Source organism: Neolamprologus multifasciatus, chromosome 7 (assembly GCF_963576455.1).
Source record: "Neolamprologus multifasciatus chromosome 7, fNeoMul1.2, whole genome shotgun sequence".
In the NCBI taxonomy this organism is placed as follows: domain Eukaryota; kingdom Metazoa; phylum Chordata; class Actinopteri; order Cichliformes; family Cichlidae; genus Neolamprologus; species Neolamprologus multifasciatus.
In genome coordinates, this window is record NC_140445.1 from 38,370,218 (window position 1) to 38,394,790 (window position 24,573).

The 24,573-nt window shown below is 40.6% G+C and overlaps 1 protein-coding gene and 1 pseudogene across 2 annotated transcripts; one reads left to right on the forward strand and one right to left on the reverse strand.

The window, feature by feature from the left end:
- The first annotated feature begins 3,951 nt into the window (after window positions 1-3,951).
- Window positions 3,952-9,360, forward strand: LOC146514802 (plancitoxin-1-like; annotated as a pseudogene). Its single transcript, XR_014875307.1, has 7 exons — window positions 3,952-4,087; window positions 5,015-5,170; window positions 5,689-5,899; window positions 6,723-6,804; window positions 8,268-8,432; window positions 8,528-8,713; window positions 8,894-9,360. The product of XR_014875307.1 is annotated as a plancitoxin-1-like (transcript).
- A 3,271-nt stretch (window positions 9,361-12,631) lies between these two features.
- hsdl2 (hydroxysteroid dehydrogenase like 2) lies at window positions 12,632-23,026 on the reverse strand. The gene is made up of 10 exons (XM_085168096.1): window positions 22,875-23,026; window positions 21,541-21,704; window positions 21,348-21,446; window positions 21,126-21,240; window positions 18,250-18,353; window positions 18,072-18,170; window positions 17,729-17,995; window positions 13,838-13,987; window positions 13,601-13,729; window positions 12,632-13,525 (listed from the first exon to the last, which is right to left on the reverse strand). Exons 1-10 carry the CDS (start codon window positions 22,889-22,891, stop codon window positions 13,410-13,412), a joined length of 1,260 nt encoding a protein of 419 aa, XP_085024222.1. The 5' UTR covers window positions 22,892-23,026; the 3' UTR covers window positions 12,632-13,409.
- Window positions 23,027-24,573: the final 1,547 nt, after the last annotated feature.

The following is a 24,573-nucleotide window of genomic DNA, read 5'->3' on the forward strand; positions in this document are numbered from 1 at the left end:
AAAAAATGGCAAGAAACTGTAGTATTATTAACTGCAATAGCCGGTCGCAAGACAGCCACGGGAAGCCGACGGGTAAAGAGATTGTTTTTTATCGGATTATGTCGTGGAAGAGAAATTGTTCAAGCCATGTTTCCGAAGTAACAAAGAGCCGACGGATGGCCTGGATTGCAGCAATTCAAAGACCAAATATAACATCCCAGAACACTCCAGCTCACATGTTAGTCTGCTCCAAGCATTTCCACAAAGGTAAGTCTTTTGTTGTAGTTATTACATAATTTATCATAACATAATTGTTGATGTAGGTTACAAATAAGTCTTATATTGATTGGAATTGAATTCGTTGCGCTATGCTGCTTTGTTCACTGTGGCTTTGCGGGCTAATGTTTGTTGTGTTTTGTAGGAAAACCAGCCTACAAAAGGCTGGAATGCGATCCAGATTGGGAAGCCTCTATCAACCTGGGTCATACCGAGTTTAAAGCTGCTACCACATCGAGATTTGATCGGTTAAGAGAGAGAGCGATATCAAAACAGCCACGAAACGTCCCGCATATATGTGCCCAAGTGTTGTATTAAAGCAATAAAGCGATGAATAACTGTTTTTACAGTATGTTGTTTTGCAATGGAGGTTTTTTTGCATTGTTGATTTGTTTTTCACCAAAGCAGCTAATAAAGCACAATGGAATACAATTTTGCCTTTTTCTTGTAAGATTTTATAATAGAATGAAACAATAATGCCAGTTATAAATAAAGACAATAAATGGAATGAATTACGAAACACTTATTTTATTTCTATTAGACCTGAAAATGTTGTGTAATACTACAACCTGAAACGACAAATAGATTGCGTTGGCCTGTACAGGAGATACATTTGTGAGTGTATGCACTCACACTCAGGACCATATAATAATAAATATGTCCGTGATGAAAGTTGGGCAGCACGCTAACGTCCTTACTCCACTCTGTATGCTCGTATGGGTCTGACCCTTTCACTCCTTTGATTTTTTCCTCCTACTTTTTTGCCTTTTCGTTAAGTCTGTCTTTGTACGGACCTGCCGTGTTCTCCGTCATTTTGTACATAACTGTTTTTGGGGCAAATAAAATGCAAGTAGGGATTAAAACAGCAGAATTAATGATTACCGGTGCTGGAAATGCTAGTGCTTGATGCAGTGTTTTGATTTTGTTGCCACGGGTACCCACAAAGCAATGCGCGAAAGTCACGTGGTCTGTCGATCTCTATACCAGTTTTTAAATTGTGTTGATAGGCCACGTAAAACCAGAGTTATGATAAAAATATATGCAATGTTTGGTTTTCTTCCTGAATACTATCGTTGTTTATATTTACTGCGGGAGGAAATGGTAAAAACTGCATTTTATAAGGAAAACGCTCGAAAGCACTCAACGCCTGTGAGCAAAAACAAAACCAAAACACCCCCACCTTTTCCCATTGGTCGAAAAATGTACCATGTCGACCAATTAAAAAATGATATGGCAACATGGCATTTAGTTGTTTAGGAAAGGGGGAAGTTTTAGGAGTGAAGGCGGTGTTTTGAGATGTGAGAGATTTGCGACGTTTAGCGTGTTTGGAGTCTAAAGTTAGTGTGTTGTCTTGTGTAGTTAGTGTGTAGTGTAGTCAACCATCTGTCCATCTGACCATCTGTCAGTTGGACAGATGGTCAGATGGTTTGAAAGAGGAGTGAAAGAAGCCATCTATGTCCACTGTGAGCGACCATCTTTGAACAGAGGCGGTGGTTTACGACACCAACTGTCTGCCATCTATAATCCAGTTTTGAGTTCCCTCCCCAGACGCCTTAACGCCCACTCACATCCTGGGCCATCTGACCTCAGGAAATCGCATGATAAGGTGGGGCCAGGTTTCACAATGAGCTCACCCGAAACCCTGGCTGATTGGGACCCACACCCAGTTTCACACCTTGGCTCAGGCGATTAGAGGATCATCAGGGGGTCCTTTTGTCCCTCTGTGGGGGGATACTCCCACTAGGTCTAAATCTGGGTCTCTTCACCATTTGACCTTAGAACTGAAGAAGCTTCTCGGATGAGAGGTGAAACGTCTTCAAGCAACTTAAAGAAGTCCAGACGCTTTTCTTTGCAAGCTCCTTTGACTACGATGACCTGGATGACTGAGAACCTTCACAGACACAGTGTGTAGTGTAGTCAATAGTTTTGTTGTGTGTGTCAGAACAATAAGGCAACTACTGAATGTTACAGGTGTTACAGGAGTGATACATCTCCTGTTGTCAGGCTTTTGTTGTTCTCCTTTATCTCATAGTGGACAAAAATTATTTTTTGGAGTGGCACAAATAATTTCGGTGGCATCAAATTTGATGCAGGACACCTGATTGTTCTGTAAATAGTTTGAAATGTTTATTTAAAAAACCGCCTTGGCTGCATTTTTAGGTAAACAGCTGCAAAAACTTCGTTGTTTGCAAAACTCAGTAACTTTTTTGAAGAAGTAACTATATAATTAATTGCCCAATTGGTCATTATATACTGTATTTTGCAGACAGAGAGTTACAGGACTCTCTCCCAGACCACAGACTCATAATACAAGTCAGAGCTTTATTTAAAAAAAACGAAAGTTGTGTTTTTAAAAATATTTTTACTTCCAACAGTGTTAACATACTACACAGACCATGAACATGACTTTTTAAAATTGTCATTGTAAGTGGGCTAAAGCACTTAATTAAAAGTAGTCTAACATAACTGTAAATGCTGTAATTTGATTATTTTAATAAACCATGTAACATGGATTTGATGCTGGTGTGACCACAGTGCACACGTCTGCTGTATCTCACAGTGGTCCAAGGGACCGCTCAGGGAGTTTGTGTGTTTGCTCAGTTACATGAAAAATTAGAGGGAACATTGGTTCAGACCATCACACACTGAAAATGTGTGGCTAGCAGCTAGAGTCCTCACACATATTTACAGGGAGTTAAAATCTGAGCTGGTAAAGCTCAGTGGTTATTTTCCATTTCAGTACTTTAAAAATAAAATCTGTAAGAAGTTTATTAGCAGGCCAAGCAATGACATCATTACCTTGACACAATCAGTGAGTTCTCTAAATCAATATCTGAGTCTGTTTTGCTCACTTAGTCTAAATGCATATGAACAACATTTTTCCCAGCATTCCCAAGTCTGTCTGGACTGAAGCCAGTTCACCTCTTAATTGAAACTTCCATGGAAGCATCACGGCAGCACAGTGAAACAAAACTGAGGAGTTGCTGGGCAGGTTTTACGTGTCTTTAACAGACAACATTCCTCATGTGATTGGCTGACTGACTGCGGTAGGCACACTGTTGGATTTGTGTCGGGTGATCATCAAACAGATGTGGGTGGAGGAAACACTGTGTGTAATGCCAAGGAATACTTGTTTTACAAAATGTTTTACATTTTTCAGGCACCCATGTAGTTCCCGAAAACTCCAGAAACCTGATTTAAAAACAATAAACCCTCTCTCATTAAACAAGGGTTCACCTGATGGGTAGCTGGATTATAAAAAGAAAACCATGTAATTAAATATAGATCACCAATCCTGTTATAAAAGGGTAATTAGTTCACACGAGCCTCGTACGTCCTTTGGGCTGAATACAATAGTTCAAATAATTTGATCAGCTAATGTAAAGACAGTGGCTGCAGGCGTCACAGACCATGATGGAAGTCAGCACATAAACTGCATGAATGCATTAAAAGTGTAGCTAGAGGTGGTGGGAGTGTGAGTTTAAATTGGGACCTCCTTTGGTCCGAGCTTTAATTCTCAAACAGTCTCTATGCCGTACATGTATAGAGATAAAAACAAGCTCCAAAGCAAATAAATACTGCACTTTAGTTTAGTTTATTCTGTTTGTGAGGCACAAAGTACAGATTCATGCTGACTGCTGAAAATCAAACAGCATTTAGTTTCTTCACAAGGTTAAATGACCATAAATGGAAACTCCGTCAAACCTCCGATCAGCAGCCTGCTGGAGAGGATTTAAGTGAGGGGGAAGAGACAAATACACAAAGAGGTGGATAGATCTGAGGTGAAGACCACGCTCTGTCAGAAATACTGAGACGACTGAAGCGGTGGAAGGTAAGAAGCTTCACTGCTCCTGATGTGCTGACAGGGAGGGAAAAGGCTGAGTAATTAAAAGGGCTTTAGCCCAAAAGAAACACTGTGCATGTATCCCAGTATGTGCAGTCTGCACACCAAAGCTTATTAAAAATATGGGGTGGCTGTGTCTCAGATGGTAGAGCAGATCAGCTACTGCTTGGAAGGTTGATGGTTTGATTCCTGGCTCCCCCAGTCTGCATGCCAAATATCCTTGGTCAAAATATTAACCCCAACGTTAATGTTTATGTTTATTAGTTGCACTTGAGTTTAGAAGTGCTTGTATGAGTGGGTGTGAATGGGTGAATGAGGCATGTTGTATACAGTGCTTTGAGTACTCAGGGAGAGTAGAATTGCACTATATAAGAATCAGTCCATTTACCAAATATGACACAGGGCTTAGGAGGAGTGGGCTCTGGTCTGCATGCTTAAATATCCTCATGCAAGATACAAAACACCACCATTGAACCCTTGATACATGCAGAGTATGTGTGTGTGTGAGAATAGGCCAACAAGGTTTGCAGGATATACCAGTATACCAGTGCCCATTTTTCATTCAGAATCAAAGTGCTGCTAATTGAAATTAAATCCACACCTTTAAATCTGAAATACTGAATCATTCAGTGCCAGATTAGCTGAATTTTTAACCTTTTGGCTTCTTTGTACTTGTTGGACATGATTCCCTCACAAACGCACTTTCTTTTTGCGTGTATATATGTGTGTGTGTGTGTGTGTATATATATATATATATATATATATATATATATATATATATATATATATTGATTGATTGATTGATTGATTGATTGATTGATTGATTGATTGATTGATTGATTGAGTCATTCATAAAAAGGATGTCAGCAATACTATAAAATATATTTTTTAACCTCCTGAAATTTTATAATTTAGGCAAATAAACTGTTCCTGGAAGGTGCCAACATAAAGCAGGTCAATGTGCTGTGGCTTTTTTACAATGTGGAGGCTCGTGCTGACTCTCACTCTGTTCTTTTTGGGATCTGAGGCCATAGTGACCTGCAGGGATAACAATGATCGTGAGGTAGACTGGTGAGGAAACACTTTTATTAAAATCCTTTCTAAGACAGCAATTAACTAATCTTGTCTCACTCTTAACTTGTCACATACTGAGTCTCAGTAAAACCTGTTTTTATTAACACTGTACAACAGCAGGCATTCTTTCATCCTCATTTTTAATGTGTAGAACAGTACACTAGAGAGCAATAGGAGGAGTGAAACAGACATGAGTGCTTAATGTGAGTGGGTTTTTTAACATTTTAAAACTAAACACTAACAGCAGAGGTAGAGATGAAAATTTAAAATCAAAACGCAAACAAGTGCAAAAAACAAAAACAAAGAACCAACTCTTTTACTCTGGTTAAAGGTTATATGACTGTGCTGTCTGTCACTTTGCCTGCCTCTCAGTGACAACTCTGTTGGAAAATTATGCTAAGGGTGTCCCCTGGGCATCAAAGAAAGGGTTTTAACCAAATGTTTTTAGTGGGAGTCAGTCAGGCTAACATTTATCCTTTTGTCTCTTTTTACATTTTATTTCTCTTTGTGATCAGGTACATCTTATATAAGGCACCAGGAGAGAAGATCCCAGATCCTCAAAATCCTCAAAAAAAAATATATAAAAGGGAGATAAAATACATTTACATCGATTCAATACAAAGAGTGGATATGGTACCCGGTACAACTAACTATAAGAACCTCATCGATTCTTCTGCTGCCTTGGGAAACACGCTGAGGCCAATCTTGAAGTCAGTTAAAGACATGGTGAGAGTCTTTGGTTGGTTAAACACATATGTCAAAAGATTTTACCTTATTACCTTCATGTTTAGCCTTATTTGAATTTTGTAGTAATGCCTGTACATAGCGTGTCAGCAAATTCTTTAGCTGGAACAAAGTGACCACATGAGGAAGTTGCTCAAGTTTAGACAACACCCACATGTATTGTTTTAACCCACTACAAGATCGTTAATCAACTTGTCCATCTTTGTCTTGCAAGGCTGCATCCTGTGCAGCCTCGTATGCAATCACCAGATAAGAAGTTGTTTTTTCCTAACTTGTACTCCACCCATGAGTGTTACGTGAGTAGGACAGTATATAATAAAGTTTGACCAGATGCCTGGCGCGCATTCCTGCACAGGAATCGTCCATGTACATGAATTAACTCTGGGCCCGTGATTCTTTGCTTTCCTGAGGTTTTTCTCCTTACAACATAAAAGACAAAAACCAAGTTACCAGTTACCACAAATTGAATACTAATCTGTTTCAAAACTAAGTATCATTTTGTCTCTGCAACATGTGTTGCTAAGACTTTTCAGAGAGGATGTGTCACAATGGCAACCAAGAAAATGGAGCTTTAAAAAGTGGCAACTGTTGCATTTTAACCCAGATCTAAAACTACCAAACAGCCTTGTTGCTTAAACCTAACCAGGCAGATTACCTGAAAAACAGACAAAATCTCTGTCTAGAAGCTGGAATTAATAGGTTGAATGTCATGAGTGTTTCTGCTGTGAGACTGTGTTGTCATGTAGGCCTGCTCTGTATGTTTACTTACAAAGTGTTAATGTAGCTTTTTTTGCATCATTTGCAGCCACGAAACTTTGGATTCCTCAGTTACAGCAATCAGCCTCCAGGATGTAGTGCCAACACTGACATTTTTGGCCACAGTAAAGGTAATTAAAGCTAGAGATTGTATCTTTTCACTAAGAACACACTGTCGAGAGTCCATCATATAAGGGAAATACTTGCCATGGTTCTGGGTCTGTTGAGCATTTTTAGTTTATCATGTTATTGTCATTCTTTTGGTGATATTGTGAAGAGATTGAAGTTTTACAGTTTAGTCTTGAGTTCAGTTCCTTCTGTTTCTGAGTTTATTTATATTTCAGGTTACTGGTTGCTTGTCTGTGAGGTTCCTCTTGTGTCATGTTTTTCTGTGTTTAGCTCCTTCACCCTCTCTGTGTGTATTTCTCACTCTCTCACTCTCCCTGTCTTAGGTCGTGTCTCTGTGTTTCTTACCCTTACCTGTTCCTCTCTTTGTGTTTCATCTTTTGTATCTGTTGGTTTACACACGTTTCTGTGTCAAGCTCATGTTTCTTAGTCTATGCCTAAGTGTGTTTCATGTTTTATTTTGACAGTTTTGCATCCTATATTCAGTGTGTTTAGTTTTGCTTCCCCTGTCTCTTTATGTCTAATTTATTCCTGCTGTGTTCTCATGTGCTTCCACTTCCCTTGTCACCCCTCAGTGTTTATATTGTCCCCGTATTCCTCAGCCCTTTATCAGTTTGTGTGTTCATCTCACTACTCCTGTTAGTTTTCTCTGTTGTCAGGGTTCTGGGTGTTGAACTCAACTTTTGAGTTTATATATTTTTGTGTTACTATGGTTCAAGTCAATCCTGTTCTCATGTGCGCTCCTTCCTCCTGGCTATGTGTCTTGTTGTGTGTTATAGTTTGCGTCTTAGTGTTTCCTGTTTTATTTTGACAGTCTCTCATTTCGTGTTTCGTATTGCTTCCCCTGTGTCATTATGTCTATTCATCCCAATTGCATTCCCATGTGTTTAAACTTCCCTCATCACCCTCATGTGTATGTATTGTGTGAGCTTCCCTGTGTTTGTTGTCGGGTTGTCTGTTAATTTCTCCTCCTGTAGTTTTTCCCAGTTCAGGCTAGTTCTTGTCCAGTTTTTGTTATTGTTTGATTTATGTGTTATCAGACACAATAAAGGCTCGCTTTCTGTTCATTTCGATCCTGCCTCTTATTCACTTGCTTTTGGGTTCACACTACAACACACTGGCCACCTGGCCGTGACATCCATGTTCCATGTTTTTTGGGGTTTTATTTTCCCCATTGTTTGGTTTTTACTCTGTTTGTTTATCGTTATCTTCATTTTCACTTTCCTTGTTTGTGCTCCGCCAATAAACAGCTTGCCTTTTGTTAAGACTACATTTTGGGCCTTGCATTTGGGTCCTTATCACACTCCGCTCCATGCCATCTGCGCATGCATTTCAGGACAATACTAGAAACAAAGTCTGTTGACTGGTTGAGTCATCCATGAGTGGGCTAGCAAGGAGTAAAGTATTTGATGAATGGGTATACATTCTACTGTTTAATGACCAGCTGTGTAACTGTTCCGGTTCACAGGGGTTCTGATGGTTGAAAAAAACAATTATGGGGTCTGGCTCGTACACAGTACGCCTCAATTCCCCTTCAGAAGAGACCAAAACAAGTTCTGGCCTGAAAGCGGATTTAAAAATGCTCAGACGTTCATCTGTGTAACTTTCCCCTACGACCAGTTCAAAAACATCGGTAATAAGCACAATTTAAATTCTATACATTTCACAATTTAACCCCCAGAGGTTGATCTAAAGCTCACAGTAAAGATCTCCTTGATCTATTTCCAGGTAATCACCTGCAGTACATCGGAGCTTTTCCTTTTGACTATGATATTCCAAATGATTTCCATCAAGAGCTCATTAAAGCAACAAAATGGGTTCAAGTCAACCCACCCAGAACCTTACAAATGCTGACGTCAAAAGAACATCAGAACTTTTACAGCATTGCTAAACAACAGTCAGAACACTTAACAGGTGAGATGTCTGTATGTATATGAGTGCCAACTTAAAGGCTAACCTTTTAAATTAAACCAGTGTGGGGCTTGTGTGGGGTTTTTTCAATTTGGTTTTATTTATTTATTTGTTCAATAGTACTAATCAGAATCAGTTTGTAAGAACTGGACAGGATTAAAGGATTCTTGTTGTTTCTTGCAGTTGGAGACCTCTACTTCACCATTGCCCAAGTAATTGACAGTGATGTTGCTGTGTAGACCTGGGGCTGCCAGCCTGGACGGGCCCTGTCCTATTGTTCAGACCCCAACCACAGAGTGTACAATATTCAAAATATCAATACAAATACAGGTGTGGGTAGTTGGACTCCTTCAAATGACCATTCAAAGTGGTGTGTGACCAAAAACCAAAACAAACACTGGACCTGTATTGCTGATGTAAACAGGGCTAAAACCCAGTATGAGAGGCGAGGTGGGGCGCTGTGCATTAACAATCAACGAATAAGAGACATGTTCCTGAATTTTGCTGGGCTCACTGAGGATTGTCCACCTATACGTCATGGATTCCACATCATGGACATCGACCCTGACTGTGGGCCAAGCCCTGATTTCAGCACTGATACTCGCATGGGCTGAATACAGCTTAACATCACTGTAGAGTTTCCTATTTTTTAATAATAATAATTATATAAATATATAAACTTGATCTCTCTCATTTGTCTGTAAGCAAGGTACAAACAAAACAGCTTAGATACGTAAAAAAGCATCTTGGATCCTCTTATTATATATTGTTGAAATGATTTTTTAAAAATGATTAGTAATGGTACTTTAAAAAAAAGTGCATAGAGTGGTGGGGCTGAATCCTCGCTAGGTGAGCAGATTGAAACTCTGTGGGCTCTTTGTAAACATGAACAGAAATCATGGAGTCTTATATAGCACAGTCTTCTTAATGTAAAGACAATAGCAAAAGGTGCTGATGAAACCCCATCCATCCAGTCATTGCCACCCCAGGACATGGAGGCAGCAGGGAGCTTTCAGCTCTTCCACCTGCTCTTTGCTAGATTTCTTTGGCAGTGCCATCATAGTATTGTTCAGGCTCATTAGTGCTTGTGTCCTTTCACTAAGGCTTTCTGTTTTGCTTCAGAACCAGCCTGCAAATTCACCTTCAAATCCTTCAGCTCCGACCCTTTTGGACCTCTGGGCCAACACCTGCAACATAGACATCATCTGGGCCAATAAACCTTGTGGACTGTTTACTGAATTGTCCCCCAGATCTGAGGCTTAACCTTAACAGGAATGCAAGGCCTTGAGCTCCTGACAGTGTCGAGTAACATTCATTTAGTAAGGGCTCAAAGAGAACATTTTTAGCCTATTTTTAAGCTGTTATTTATTTGTACATGCAGGAGAGATCCTCGTGACAGTTTCAGGGCTAAAAACACATTTAGGCTCTGTTAAAATCTGCAACCCACTCCAAGTGTCACAGTCTATTTTTTTTTTTTTTTTTTTTGAGAACTGCACCAATATGATTTCTATAACACAGAGGAACAGAAGCGAACATTGGTACCCTCGATGTTTGATCTGTTTTCTGACAAGTCAGTGGAGAAAACTGCATTCTGGGTAAACTTGTTTTAATTCCTTGAGTTAACAGAATCTCAAACTTAACATTTTGTATTCAAAATATTTACTTATTTAGAGGGAATCGGGGCTAGAAGGTGAGCTGCATCAAAATGTAAGTAAACAGGAGATTGTGATGGGAAGGACCACGCAAGCAGTGTTTCCAGATGAGTGCTTGTTTATTTATAATGTGTTTCAACCAGTTTGCTTTAGCAGCTTTCCAGCTGTACTCCAGTTCAGCTCCAGACACAGCTCTGTTCACCAACTCTTTCCCTTCGAGCAGCTACTGAAATCAGGAAGGTGTGGTTAGCATCATGGATGTCAGCTGTGTCAGCCAACCTTACTGGGCACTGTCCCCTGAAAAAGCCGCTCCACTCCTCCACCACCGAGGTCTATGTTCTGACTTGTTTTATAGGGTAACAGCTGATTGTACAATGTATGTGTGCCATTATCTATGCTGAACCAGACATTCCAGCAATAGCTGGTGTCTTCCTTATATGAGAAACACTGAGTGACAAGCAGATACAAAAGGGCTGACCTGTCACAATAAAACAGTCCCAGGTCAGTGCCACATATACAGATGATACGCAGTTATATTTCCACCAGAAGGCAGAGAATACAAATGTAAATTAAATAACAGGAAGGCCTTACCAACATAAATATTAAGAGTATTCATGATATCAAGAACTACAGTATTGATAACTGACATTTGTTAAGTGATGCAATTTAATGCACCCTTTTCTAAATAGAAGTAGTTTTTGGTTCCCTGGCAAGTAAAAAAAAAAAAAGGCAGACAGTAATAATGAGCTAGTTCTCACCTGCTGCTGCAGAAGCTCAGAGGCTGCCCAGAGTGCACTCGTCACTCCGTCTCACACCACACAAAACTGACTGTTAGCCAGTTGAGTATTTTTATGGACACCAGCAGGGTTGTGGCTTTCAAAATAAACATTTGTGTTCGTGCTAAACAAACAGAAACTCCTCAGGCACGGCAACAGAAGTGGAAAAACCTGCTTACACAGTATGTGTGCGTTTATATTTACAAAAATAAATAAATTCCCCACTGCGGGCAGTCTTTATCCTTCACCCTCAGGTCCTCCACCAGAGGCCTGGGAGCTTGAGGGTCCTGCTGTTCCTAGGACTGTGCTCTTCTGGACAGAGATCTCTGATGTTGTTCCTGGGATCTGCAGGAGCCAGTTGTCCAGCCTGGGGGCCACTGCGCTGAGTGCTCCGACAGGGACCACTGATGCCTTCCCCCTCCTCTCAGCCCTTGGTATTTCTGGGTTTGCTTCTCTTGCTCCTTGTTCCTGATGTTGTTATCACTCTGTAGCAACATGTTTTTCTTGTCCTTACTTGAATAAAAGTGCTAAAGACAACACAGTTAGATAGCCATAACAACATATATTTGCATCAACAAGGTGATTCCCAAAATGCCTTCAGCCTAAGCCTATCTTTGCATGCCGTGCTGTCCTTAAATATGTTAAGGAGCCTGGACAAGTGGAGGACAGAAAAAGTATGAGGCCTAAAAAAACTGCAGTGGACAAACCGTATGTGAAAGTTATGGAATTGGAAAAACAAAAACCTGACACTGCATCTGGACGTTCTGCTGATTGTTTGTTCACTAAAATCTCATCAGAAATGGTGTCAGAATGGTGGCTGTCAAGAAGACATTGTTAAGGGCTGGAAAAAGGGCAAAAAGGCTGAGGTAGTCAGACAAGAACCTGCAGCTGTCTGATGGATTTATGACTGTAAATTTGAAAATTGTGGTTTAAATTGTTGTCAGTATGTAAGGAGGAGATCAGAAGAGAGGTTCAGCAGCCATCTGTAAAACACTAATAATTGAAGCAGAAAAAAAGCCTCTAAAATTAAGATGACCTATCAAACATTTGTGGACAGGCTATTGCATCAGTCTTACCTATCAAACATTTGTTTACAGATGTTCTGTAAAGTCAAGATTTTAGTTTTTGGGTTTTACACTACGGGGCCACCGTACAGAGCTCACAGGAAATTTAAATCATTAAAGTTTCACTGAAGCCTTCCTGCATGCACACTGGCAGCGTCTCAGTTTAAAGTCAGAGACAATCAGGGCGCCTTCAGAGCAGCAGCGCCCCCTGGTGTTCCCGATTTGTATGAATAAAAATGTGTGCATTTTAACTTCGGTTTTGCATTTTAAAGCTGATGTACTCAGGGATCTTTGAGTTTTTTGTTAGTGTGTAATTAAAATTAGTTTCTGTTTTTAGCACCATGAAGAAATTAACCTGATTTAATTTCAGACAAGACAGAATAAGGTAGAAAGGAAAGTGGGAACAAATTAGAGAACAGACATGCAGGATTAGGGTTGTACTTAAACCCAACATGGGCCACCTGCTCAACCAGGTAAGCAGATCCCAAACTGATTTATTAGCAGTAAATCAAAACTGGAAATGAATCTAAATAAAATAGTAAATAGTATCAAAGCTACTCATGCTTTTACAGATTCACATAAGACCTTATTCAGGATTAAACAAGGTCAAACCAAAGACACACATCCATCAATTAATGCTGAAGGAAACTTTTAGTTGGCCCATTAATAATCAGCAACTTACACCCATCTGTATTTATTTCATTTTTTTGCAATTAAAATCTGATCATCTGTTAGTGTTTATAACTACTGATATGAAAACAGAAAACACATTTCACTTCAAAACATGAAAGACACAGAACTATTAAAAATAGTCAGTACTGCGTTAATCCCCTGCATGCACTCCAGCAACAGTAATACTGCAGCAGTACTGGTGTCTGATATCTGGCTGTACGTTCCTGCTGCTGTCATAACAACTGTTATCGAGGGGAATAGATCAAATCAGTCTCTGTATCAGGCTGTAAACACGTTTATTTCTGCTGTAAAGCTGGGCATTTTAACGTGGGGCTGAGTCACTGCTGGAGACTATAGTGGACATTGGTTTCTGATTGGCTGTCTGAACTCAGCTGAAGGAAGGTATTGTACACACCCTGGATGTTATTAAGGTTGCTTTATTGAGGTGTTAATGTGTTTTTATTATTAAGGCAACATGTACAGGAACAAAGAGCAAGAGGGTGGGGCCTGTATACATGTGGGTGGGGCTTCAGTTTCACAGTTTGGCCTTGTTCATGCGATTCATGAGTTTCTCCAACTTGATCGCCAGCGTCATGTCTCCTTTGATCTTCAGCTTCCCTGACATAAATGCCATCGTGGGCTTCAGTTTCCCTGAAATAACAAAACAGCAGCTTCACTAATGTTTCCTATAGTCATATTTTTTTTATTGCCATGGTGACAGGTTACCTGAAAACATCTTGCTGAAGTCACTGGAGTCCATTTTCATGACAACGTCAGCTTTGGCGGGGGGCTCGCCCTGCCCCACACTGCCCGAGCCAGTCTTCAAGTCCAGAAACCAAACGCCAGTGTGCTCTCCTTATATGGACATAAACAAGTGTTGAAGACACGCCCATTGAATCTCCTTATATGGACATAAATGTTAAAGACACACCCACTGGACTTGCCCCTTTAATTCCATGTTACCTGACAGGTCAAACTGATAGATGCCCTGAGTAGACTTGACAATGTCTTCATTAATGACTCCTTTGATGACATCAAACGTGGTTTCCACTGGGCCTCCAGAGGTGGGCGTGGCTGATGATGAGGATGGTGGTTTAAAGGCTGGCGTTGCTCCTAGGAAAAAATAAGAAGGTGTTAAAAATGGTAAAGACCCCGGGGCTGCCGGGATGTCAAAGTCAAAGCCAACGTCTTTATTTTTTTTAGTTTTAGTCTTTTCACCAGGTGACTGACTAAAAGAGCTCCATGGTAATAAACTTAATGTTCCCATTTATTCTTGATAAAGTCACAGTGACTGAAAGTATTTCTCCTAACACAAATTATTGCACTGCATTTTATTTAGATTTGAATTTGTTGAATTCCTTTGTTTTTCCTATTTAACGGAGTCCCTTCATAATTCGCTTTTTTACTTTATTGATCTATTTCTTAGACAGGACAGGTGTTCTATTTGTTACAGTGGCTGTGTCCCAATTAAGAGACCGTACGATTGAAGTACGCATTTTAAGTGCGATTACGTCACCGCCACGCGACGACGGCTCTCCCAATTCAAAGTGTACTTCAAATGCATACTCCAAATGCGCTGTCGATTTCCCCAAATATCAAGCGTGGTCCGGTGCACGCTTCGTGGTTCCATATATCCCACAATTCATAGCGTGGCGGTGGGTGTGGATAATTTTGCCGCAAAATACGGCAGAAGGGAGCGGAGTGAACTGTCAAAAGTAAGTACTGAACATGATGTCACTTAATTATGTGCAAAAGTTTAATAATGAAGAACATTAAAACATTGCTGTTGGCCACATGTCGGCAAAGTTATGTGACTTTAGTGAAGTTTGTACTTTCAGCGTTAACTTGGTTTTAAAGCCTCTACTTCAAAAAATATATATATAGTTGGCCTTGATCTTACAGAGAATGTGATGATCTCATAGATAATTAAAGTCAGTCATATATCCACAAACACAACAAGCTGAAAGTCAGTGATGCTGCTCGGTTTGCAGTCCTGAATATCACGGCACAAGCAGGATTCACTGCACTGTTAATGTTAGCTATGTTATATTGCTGCCTCTGTTCGGTGGTGTCGAGCCAAACGGACTCGACACCACCATGGACGGACAAAGGAAGAGGAGGAGGAAGAGCCAGCAGCAGCTGACAGATGGAGAGAATAGACAGACTGTTCCCTGTTTGTGAAGGACTGCTAGGAAAGTTTAACATAACTAATTGTCTGTCCTGAATCAGTCTTATTAGGTAATGTTCAAATAATTTGATCATCCCAGTGTTTTCAGTGTGGGAGAAAGTACTCAGGGCCTTCAAGTTACACACTATGAAAGGCAGAAACAAGTTTAATGTTCAGAAACCTAAAGTATGTATCAGCAGCAGAATGGAGCTAAAAATAAATGTTTGTTTCAGTTCTATGAAGCTTTGAGTATTTTGGATTAGTAGTACTGCTGTGTTTGTTGCATCATATTGCTGTAATTGTTTATATGCTTTATATATTCTGAGGTAAGTTGATCTATAGTGTTACATCATATTCTATAAGGATGTTATGTGTTTGTATACTTTCTGCCCAGTTTGACCCATTTAGCAGAAGTCAGCCTGTTTAAGGCTCTGATATCTATTCTGTATGACTTAAAGCAGTTATGACATGGTCTGATTTTCTCACCCAATAAAGGAATATTTAATATATCAGTCGACTCTTCATTCTATCAGAAACAGTTTTCACAGCTCATACATTTTGATTTTTACACATATATGTAAGCATTGAGCCAAATTTAGTAATGCCAACAACTATAATAAAAGAACAATATTTGTCTCTTATATATAATACATCTGTATATACACTGTCACAGATACTTGTCTTTGAGTGAAGATTTAAGGTGATAGGAAATATAAATAACTGCAACTTGAATCTTTGACACAGAGTTCAAGCTCACTGCTGTAATATATCCTGTAAAATAGTTATCTATCATAATAATAATCTGATAATACATATAATATTGGCCATATTATATTTACTAGCTAGAGATGGCACGATACCACTTTTTAATGTCCGATACCGATATCATACATTTGGATATCTGCCGATACTGATATGAATCCGATATAGTGTGTTTTTTAATTAAAACTTTTTTTTAATATCTTGCTGCATTTTGTATAAGTTCATACTCAAGTTTAAATAAACAACAACAACACTAAAGCTATTCTGTTATACCTATATGCAAAAAATACACTGCACCCAAAATATTTCATAGTTCAGCAATACTGATCAATCTAATAAACTTAAACCTACTCCATCCTCCCTTTTCTGGTATTTTAAAGAATACTTAGCAGAAATATTAAGCAACCTAATTAATAGGGTTGCAAACTCCCAGCAAAAAATAAAAAAAATAAAAAATAGGGAACCACCCTCCACCTCATGATGCTTAATCAACGTAATCAACTTTAATTTGATGCAGTGTGAAAAAAAAAAATGCACGGAAATAAATTATTTTTCGAGAATAATTAAATAGATTCAACATCTTTCTTCAACAGAACTGCAGACTGCACAGATGGTATCTTCCCAAAGGAAAAAGTACTATAGCTTACTAGGGTATATTAGACTTAACAGTTACTATATACAGTAATGGACTTTTATACATTTTACATCAGATTAAAACTTTGGGTGTTAGATTCAGATAATTATTTATTAAAAGCTACACATTTTAAATGAGAATAAGAAAGAAAAGTATGTCTTTGTGCCCCTTTTCCCTGTTCATGCCCTATCGGCCCCCCTGGCTAAACTTTGCTAGATCCGCCCCTGCACAGTTACCAGCCGTCAGCTACGTAGAAAATGATCCTGGTCTAGAAAGTAATATTAAATAAATTCTAACAACAGCTTATCAAGTTTAAACGTGCTGCTGTTGTTCAGCCGCTGGTTTCCTCTTTCTGGTGCAAAGTGGGCCAAAAACAAAGAAGAGAGACGGACTCCCAACAGAAAAGCCGATCAGCTGATCATTAAGCAGTTTCACGATTGAAGTAGCAGCAGGAGAGGGAGGGAGAGAGAGGCAGTTGCTCCATATATCGGTTGTTAAGCTTAACGCTAAAATGCTTTACAAACATTCAGAGATGAACTTACACACTTGCTTTACTTCTCTCTGGGATAACTTTCTTGGAGATGAAATACCGGTTTGGTAGCCAGGCTACAAATGCTGAACCAGACAACAGATCTTGCACGCCACAGCCGCTCTATCACGTGACGCATACTGCTCCGACGCTCTACGGTTATGAGCCAAGTTACGCCGTGTCGCAAGTTTTGTGAGGTGCTTTTTTGATATTTAATGAATCGGATTACATTTACACATTACATTTACATCCGATCCAGTAATTTAGGTCAGTATCGGACCGATACCGATACTTAATATCGGATCGGTACATCTCTAATATTTACATTACCAAAGTGAGATGATTTTAGTCTCATGAACAACATCAGCTAGTTGTTATTTACTAACTACTCTTGAAATTACTTCAGTACAGAAATGAAGCCCAACAATCGTGTTTTACAGTCCCGTGGTCTCAGCCTCAGATACTCAACTAATCAAAGTGATCTCATGACAAAAATGAATGACCAACAAAACATTTTTCTCCTTCATTTCTGTCACACAAAGCTGTATGTAACGTTTCTCACGGTTAGCATCATGGTTGCTAGGCAACCTGAACAGCGCGACGAAGGCTAGACCGTCCCATTTCACAAGCCTCTCACTTCCGCACTTCTCATACTTATAGTATGCACCGTACGTAGTACGTGTAGTGTGCGTACTTCAAGCGTGCGGTCTCTTAATTGGGACACAGGCAGTGCCTGGCAGGCAGCAGTGTGTTTGCTTGTACCGTGCTGCTCCATCTTCTCCACCAGTGACTCTGGAGTCTCATCCAGGAAGAAGTCTGGCAGTAGAGGGTGACCCGGCTGGACAGCGTACTGGTCGAAGTCTTTGATGCCCTGCTCTCTGAGGAACTCCTCATCCACCAGGAAGTGACCCGTGTAATCTTTCGGACGGGACAGGATGGCGTAGGCAGCGTCCGCTATGATGTCGGCTTTCCGACACTGCTTACTGACACCCTCTCCCCCCAGCATGTCCATAGCTGCTGTCTGAATCGCTATGGCAACAACACAGAGCAGGGTTAATATTACAGAATAGGTTTTAGCATTGTTAGCATGCTAACAGCTGCTCACCCGTCCTCGGCCAGAGGGCGTTGACGGCAATTTGACCTCTGAACTCTTCAGCCATTCCCAGTACGCACATGGACATGCCATACTTCGCCATTGTGTAGGCTTAAAAAAAACAAATCAGACATGTGAAGGTTGTACAGATGCATGATGGGACACAGGGCCAGATAATTGCTATAGTTACCAGTGTGGTTCTTGAACCAGACGGGGTTCAGGTTGAGAGGCGGCGACAGGTTCAGGATGTGAGGATTCTGACTCTTCAGCAGGTGAGGGATGACCAGCTTAGACCTGAAACACAGACGCCCATCAAACACGTGTGACCACATACATGTTACTGTCCACATATATTTGAAAACCTGTTCCAGTAACACAAGTGTTTTCCTAAGTGTCTTGTTTTCTAATCATTGAAAGACAAAGCTGTATCTGATTACATGAATACGCTACACTCTGCTCCAGTTCATACTGCCCTTTGCTGGTGTTGTCATGCTTTGTCCCACAACACAGATCTCACACAGTATCAGTTTAAAAGGAGGAGCATCTTTTTTTTCCCCTCACAGGACAGTCAACCTTACACAAATTACTTTAAGTTTAAATGTTAAAGTCACTTTCATGAGTGATACTGATGCTGAGGGGAGGCAGGAGGAAGTGACACGCAGCTGACAGGGCGACACATTCACCCTCTGAAACCCAAAACACACAAAGCACTCATCAGCCCACACGACGAGTTTATTCCCAACTCCCAGGATGAAGGCACGTTTACATGTTCACAGCAATGCATGAGTTCTCTTTACTGTGAACAGATGTGGGCGAATATCAGCTGAGCAGTAAGATTAACTCATAACATCTGCCCTGAGTTTCCTTTTACACCTGTACTCATACCAACTGTCCATCGCAGCCTCACAGCCAGCTTTTCACTGATGGATAGCAGAAAGTTTCGCCTGAAATAATGATGTGTACAGAATAAATGGCTAAAAATTGAGTTGTCACCGATCACTCTGACCATCATCCATCAGCTCATCCTGATCTGAAATGACTTAATAATCTAAAACTGGACTAAATGCAGTTTAAATAGTTTTTGCACTATGAGCTGTTTAGACACCGTTCCAAGTTCAAATATGATGCAGTCATTAAATGCTGCAGGGCAAAATTTTAAATGTTCAACAGAGTCTAAAAATATTAAGTTTGACTCTCGAAGTCACCAAAGTATCAGTTTTTATCTGAGTCCTATACGCAGTCACTCTTTTTTTATTTGGGCTCTTCAGCCTGTATTTTGACAGGCTAGACGAGAGAGCACGCAGGAGTAAACACACAAACACAGCAAATAGCTTGAGCCCAACTCAAACCAAGGCCTCTGAATTAGTCTCAGGGCAAAGGTGTAACCTGCTCAGCCTGCTGAGGAGTACTGGCAGCACTGGAAGGTTTTCAGCACATATCGAGTTCTGGTTTTTCCAGTCTCATGAAACTCTGAGGACACGTGGCTCCTTAACTCCTCCTTAACTTGACTCACAAAATGCAAACCGTCCATCTCCTCAACTCCAATACTAAGTAATGACACCCAAATCACAGCACATCGTGTTTTGACGCACACAGAGAGCAGTGTACTGATAGTGTGGCAGATTACAAGCGCGACTGGTGTTTAGACCAAACCTGTTTAATGAGTGCTTCCATCATGCTCCGCTCATACCAGCGGCTCGTGAAGTTATCAGGCAGGAGTGTTTATGGAGAGCTAGATTATGATGTTATAGAAAGACTGCTGTAGCACCCATTTATGCTCATTGAGTGCCACCTAGTGTCATTTAAACTTTACTGCAGGACCATCCTAGGACAGAGGGTTAAAGAAGCTTAAACAGACATGCACCTCTTACTTGTGACTTCTCTATCTTCAACTTGGAGGGAAACATGATGTGAAGGAAGTGTTTGAAAGCAGAAACTATAAGGAGACGTTTGGTGCTCAGAGAATTTGACTTTTAACCACACTATATGGAAATTTAAAGAAACAGCAACAGATGTCTTATTTCAGTGATCCAGTGAAACCTTTCCCTGCTCCATGTCTACGATTTCTATAAGTGAAGAAAAAGTCCTTCCATCCGTCAGTTATCCTAAAGGGTGAAACACACATTACTAATGTAAACTGAACTCAAGTGAACACTGAACTCACTTTGATAAGTTAATTTTTCATGATCTGAACAATTTCTATAAATCATGCAAATCGATTATTACAGCAGTGCACCGTTTAACAACCTGCTGGTGGAAAATTAAAGGACACCAGCAGCATTTCCACGATGCGCTCCACTCACTCAGGTTTCTGAACAGCCTGATGAGACGGTGTCAGCTCGTCTCCTAAAGTGTGGTCTTCCTCCTCTGCTATGAGCTGATAAAAACATGTGGCTCCTTTATTCCCGCTAAAAGCACTGAAACTTGTTTCTTTGATATTTAGTGCACTTCAGCTCAGCTCACGGTGCAGGGGTTTACAAATATACTTGGCAAACAAAAGGTTGCAGGACAAAAACACCACCCGGAGGGTTGTGTCACTCCGTCAGTTTCAAAACTTTGTTGGTGAAACCGTTTGATGACCTTTATGTTTACTTTGGTGGTACGCGTTCTCATGAGGTGTAGTGTGTGTGTTTGGGAGTCACACCGTTTTGGTTTAAAGCTACAAGAAATGTAACTATGCTGTTGTGCTCACATCATCATCAGGTCACATGGAAACATCTTTTTTTGATCCACTGGATTAAAAATGCAGACTCTACTCTTTATTTGCCCGTTGTCATGGTGAATCAGTGATGACAGCTTTCTTTTATCAACTCAGAGCTGAGTGATTAACTCTGATCAGCCTTTCTGGCACTCAAACAGTCACCTGTAACTCCTCACTGTAAACATACTTCCTGTATGTGAACTCACAGTTTACAGGAGACAAGCTGGTTACCTGCTCTACCTGTTCTCATCTGTCACAGACCTGGAACTACCAATCGTGTCTGCGTGTGATGGATGAGTTGCTGTAGCTTTAAGCGTCTTAGCTCACTTCCTGTTTAAAAAACAAACGCAGGTATGTGCTCATACGTCAGGTAAGTTCCTCTCAGGTTGATTCCCAGCATCAGGTCGACCTTTTTCATCTGCGTCTCCAGAGTTCCCGTCAGACTGATGGCACTTGCATTGTTCACCAAGATGTCGATACCTGCCAATCAGACAAGAACTCATGATGTCACTGATAAGGTGGTGTGTTGCCAGGATAGAATTTACTTCCTGTTCTGATTAAAGGTGATTTTGAAAAAGTGTCTTTACCTCCAAATGCGTCAACAGCTTTCTGAACAGCATCTCCGATCTGCTGCTCATCACGAATGTCCACCACGCATGGCAATGCCTTTCCGCCCGCTGCCTCCACTGCAACATGCACGCACACACACACACACACACACAAAACTTAAGTTCAGAGACAAAGGTTGCTCGTTACCTTATTGACCCGTCAGCGCCTCACCCTCCTGTGCTGCGGTGTAGATGGTCCCGGGCAGTTTGGGGTGGGGCTCAGCAGTTTTGGCAGCAATCACGATGTTGGCACCATCTCTGGCAGCTTTCAGAGCTATGGCCTTCCCGATTCCTCGACTCGCTCCGGTGATGAAGAGCGTGCAGCCAGCTAGCTTCCTGCAGCATGAAGAAAGTTAACCTACATGCCAACACCTCCCTTTTCCACTCAGTAAAAATAAGACAGAAGAAAATTAAAAGAACCTAATTAATCCACCCTACATTTTTTATTTTAAGTTAATTAAATGTTTAATATTGTTAAAATAGGAAACAAAGGAATGCGTTCATTTCTTTAAAAAAATCAAAAGAAATTTCATTGAGTTGACAGGTGGTGGTTTGTAGGGGCCATATTCGAAATTAAATTAATGAAATGTATATATTTGACACACACAGGACTCTGAATTGTTTGTAAATTCCAAATATGCAAGTTTCTGTTGGTTTTTAATAGTAACAAAACCTACACAGCAACAAGGAGGGAGTGTTTAATTAGCCCGGGAGCTAACAGACAGAGGTAGTTACATGGTAGCTGCTGCTGCTACAAACTCCTACATCTGACGCTTTGAACGCTACAACTCAAAGATCAAAGGGCAGACAGAGTACAGCCAAATTGCGAATTATTTATGAAAGACACATACACAGTTATAACAGTTAGTTCGGCTCGACTATGGTCGAATACGTTTATTTATATTAAAATGGCCACTTGTTAGTGGGTTGATTCCTTTGGATTGTCGAGTGGATGCCGACGCAGCTAATTAAATGTTTAAGCTGAATTCAGACTGATCACCTGTGACCAGACGCTGCAGATAAGATCCTGTAATTTAAAGCAATGCCACCAGCTCAGTTCCTCTCCCGTGAGGTACCAGTTTAAAACTGTTTACATACACTACAGTTCTACAGCTTTTCTCTTCTCTGAACTCTAAATCAGGTGGTTAATAAATGCAGACCATACACGTTTCTGAACAGAAACAGCTTGTTTGCATGCAAGGGCAGAATCTCATCGTGAATAAGCAGTTGCCACCAGATTCAATACAATAATCTTGGACTTCATAATGCCTTGCTCAAAAAGACAGACGACAAGAGAAGAAGAACAAAGTACCGCAGATTTACACAAAGGAACTCTTCATCATTAATTCGGCTGCGTTAAAACCCTCAAATCGAAACATTTTATTCATTTAAAACCTCCGCTTGTTCCAGGCCTGCGTAGCATTCCGTGACGACACTTCGGGCGAACCGCGGACTTTCACAGCGAACTTTTCGAATGGACTTCTGCGTGCAGGAGAAGGCACTCACCCTGTGTTCTGGAGCATGGTGGGGCTCAGGTGAGTTGAAATGTAGAGGAAGCGATCACAGTTTGTGCACAAATTGGCTGCGGGTCGTCTTCTTCACCTTTCACCCAATTCAAGCGCCCCACGCCACAGCCGGAAGTCATACATAACTTCCGGTCCGCATACCGACGAGATGCATCAATATTACTATAATTTTTTTTATTGCTTAGAGTTTGCTCAAAATTCGTTCACTTGTGTAAAATACTGCATTTTGTTCAGTTCAATTGTTTTCATATATAGTACAAAATCCCAACGGTGGCAGTCTAAGGTAAACCCGACACTAACACATGTATGCAACCAAAAACCTTTTTTTTTTGACTGTTTCTTATAGATTTTCCTCTCACTGAAACAGTCAAAAATATATATATATTTTTAATTCCATCTTGTCAGGTTTGCTAGCAGAACTCACGTTTTTAGTTTAATTAAGCGTGCAATGTCTCTTTTTAAACTGAAATTTGGTATCCTATACTTGAGTCAAAAAACCATAACCAATAATTATTTCTTACATTAATGTAATATTTCTAGAAAATGAAATAAATTGAGGGGGTCAGTAGGAGTGGGAGGGTACCGTAGGTTTGGCGATGTGAGGAGCTCAGATGATCCCCAACAGGTTTGTTTTGTTCATAGGGAAAGGTAAAGAATCTCAGAACAATTGTGCATAGTATTGAAAATCAAATATTGATTTTTGTCATTGCTGTTGTGCTTTTTATAATGTCAACTCCTCATGTTTTGCAAAAAACAAAAAGAAAACAAAAGAAAACTGTACGTAATGGAGGCAACTGAAGATCATTTTTTGAGTCAACACCCTAAAAAACATGAAATTTACCAAAAGTATTCCATGCAGCTGAAGAGTAGCGGTCTTTGATACGGGCGACACGGGCGGTTGCCCGGGGCGGCATCGTGGTGGGGGCAGCATCACGGGCATCGGCAAAAAAAAAAAAAAAATTGCTCGTAGGCTACTCATGCTGCCCCGACATCAGCCAGCGCATAGTGGTAATGGTACAGGCACCGATCGGTTTTCTATCGCCCATTTGCTGGGAGTAAGGGCGCCCTCCGTTTGCGAGGTGCGCCTGCTGCTTGCGGTACAGGGAGGAGAGGGCGGGGCTGCGGGGGATTCTCTGGCTGGCTGGAGCGGCATCTAATAACCAACTGGAAAATAAAACAAAAATAAAAAACAAACCAACATACACGAAAACACCAGACATCATGATACAGACTTATAATTTGCACCGATGTTTTTTCCAAATTCTATAAGAGAGCCCTCGGTGCGCCTGCTTGCTGCTGAAGTCAAAGTAAACTTTATTGTCATCTCCGCTACAGTCCAGTATATAGAGAGATGAGACGACGAGGCTCCAGTTACAGCAGTGCAAGTAAACAAACAATAAATATAAGAAGAGTGAGAAAATAAATGTACACTTTAGGACCAGGGGTAAAGGGATCAATAACAATTTAAAATTTATAATTTACAGTTTGATGATTTAAAGTCTCACACAACCAGAGGGAGTGTTCGCCCGGGGTGCCAAACAGGCCAGGACCGCCACTGCAGCTGAATTTTTATTTTATTTTTTTCAGACCTGTGTAATGCAAAGAAAACTGAAAACCCCAACAATCACATGGCTCCCTGTGAGCAAGCACTTTAGGACAAAGGGAAGGAAAAACTTCCC

Coding starts and splice junctions, on each gene's coding strand:
- hsdl2 (XM_085168096.1), bottom strand. Junction 21,447..21,540: donor CTACACCGCAGCACAGGAGG/GTGAGGCGCTGA, acceptor TGCATGTTGCAG/TGGAGGCAGCGGGCGGAAAG. Junction 18,354..21,125: donor CTGAGAGGAACTTACCTGAC/GTATGAGCACAT, acceptor TCTGTGTTTCAG/GTCTAAGCTGGTCATCCCTC.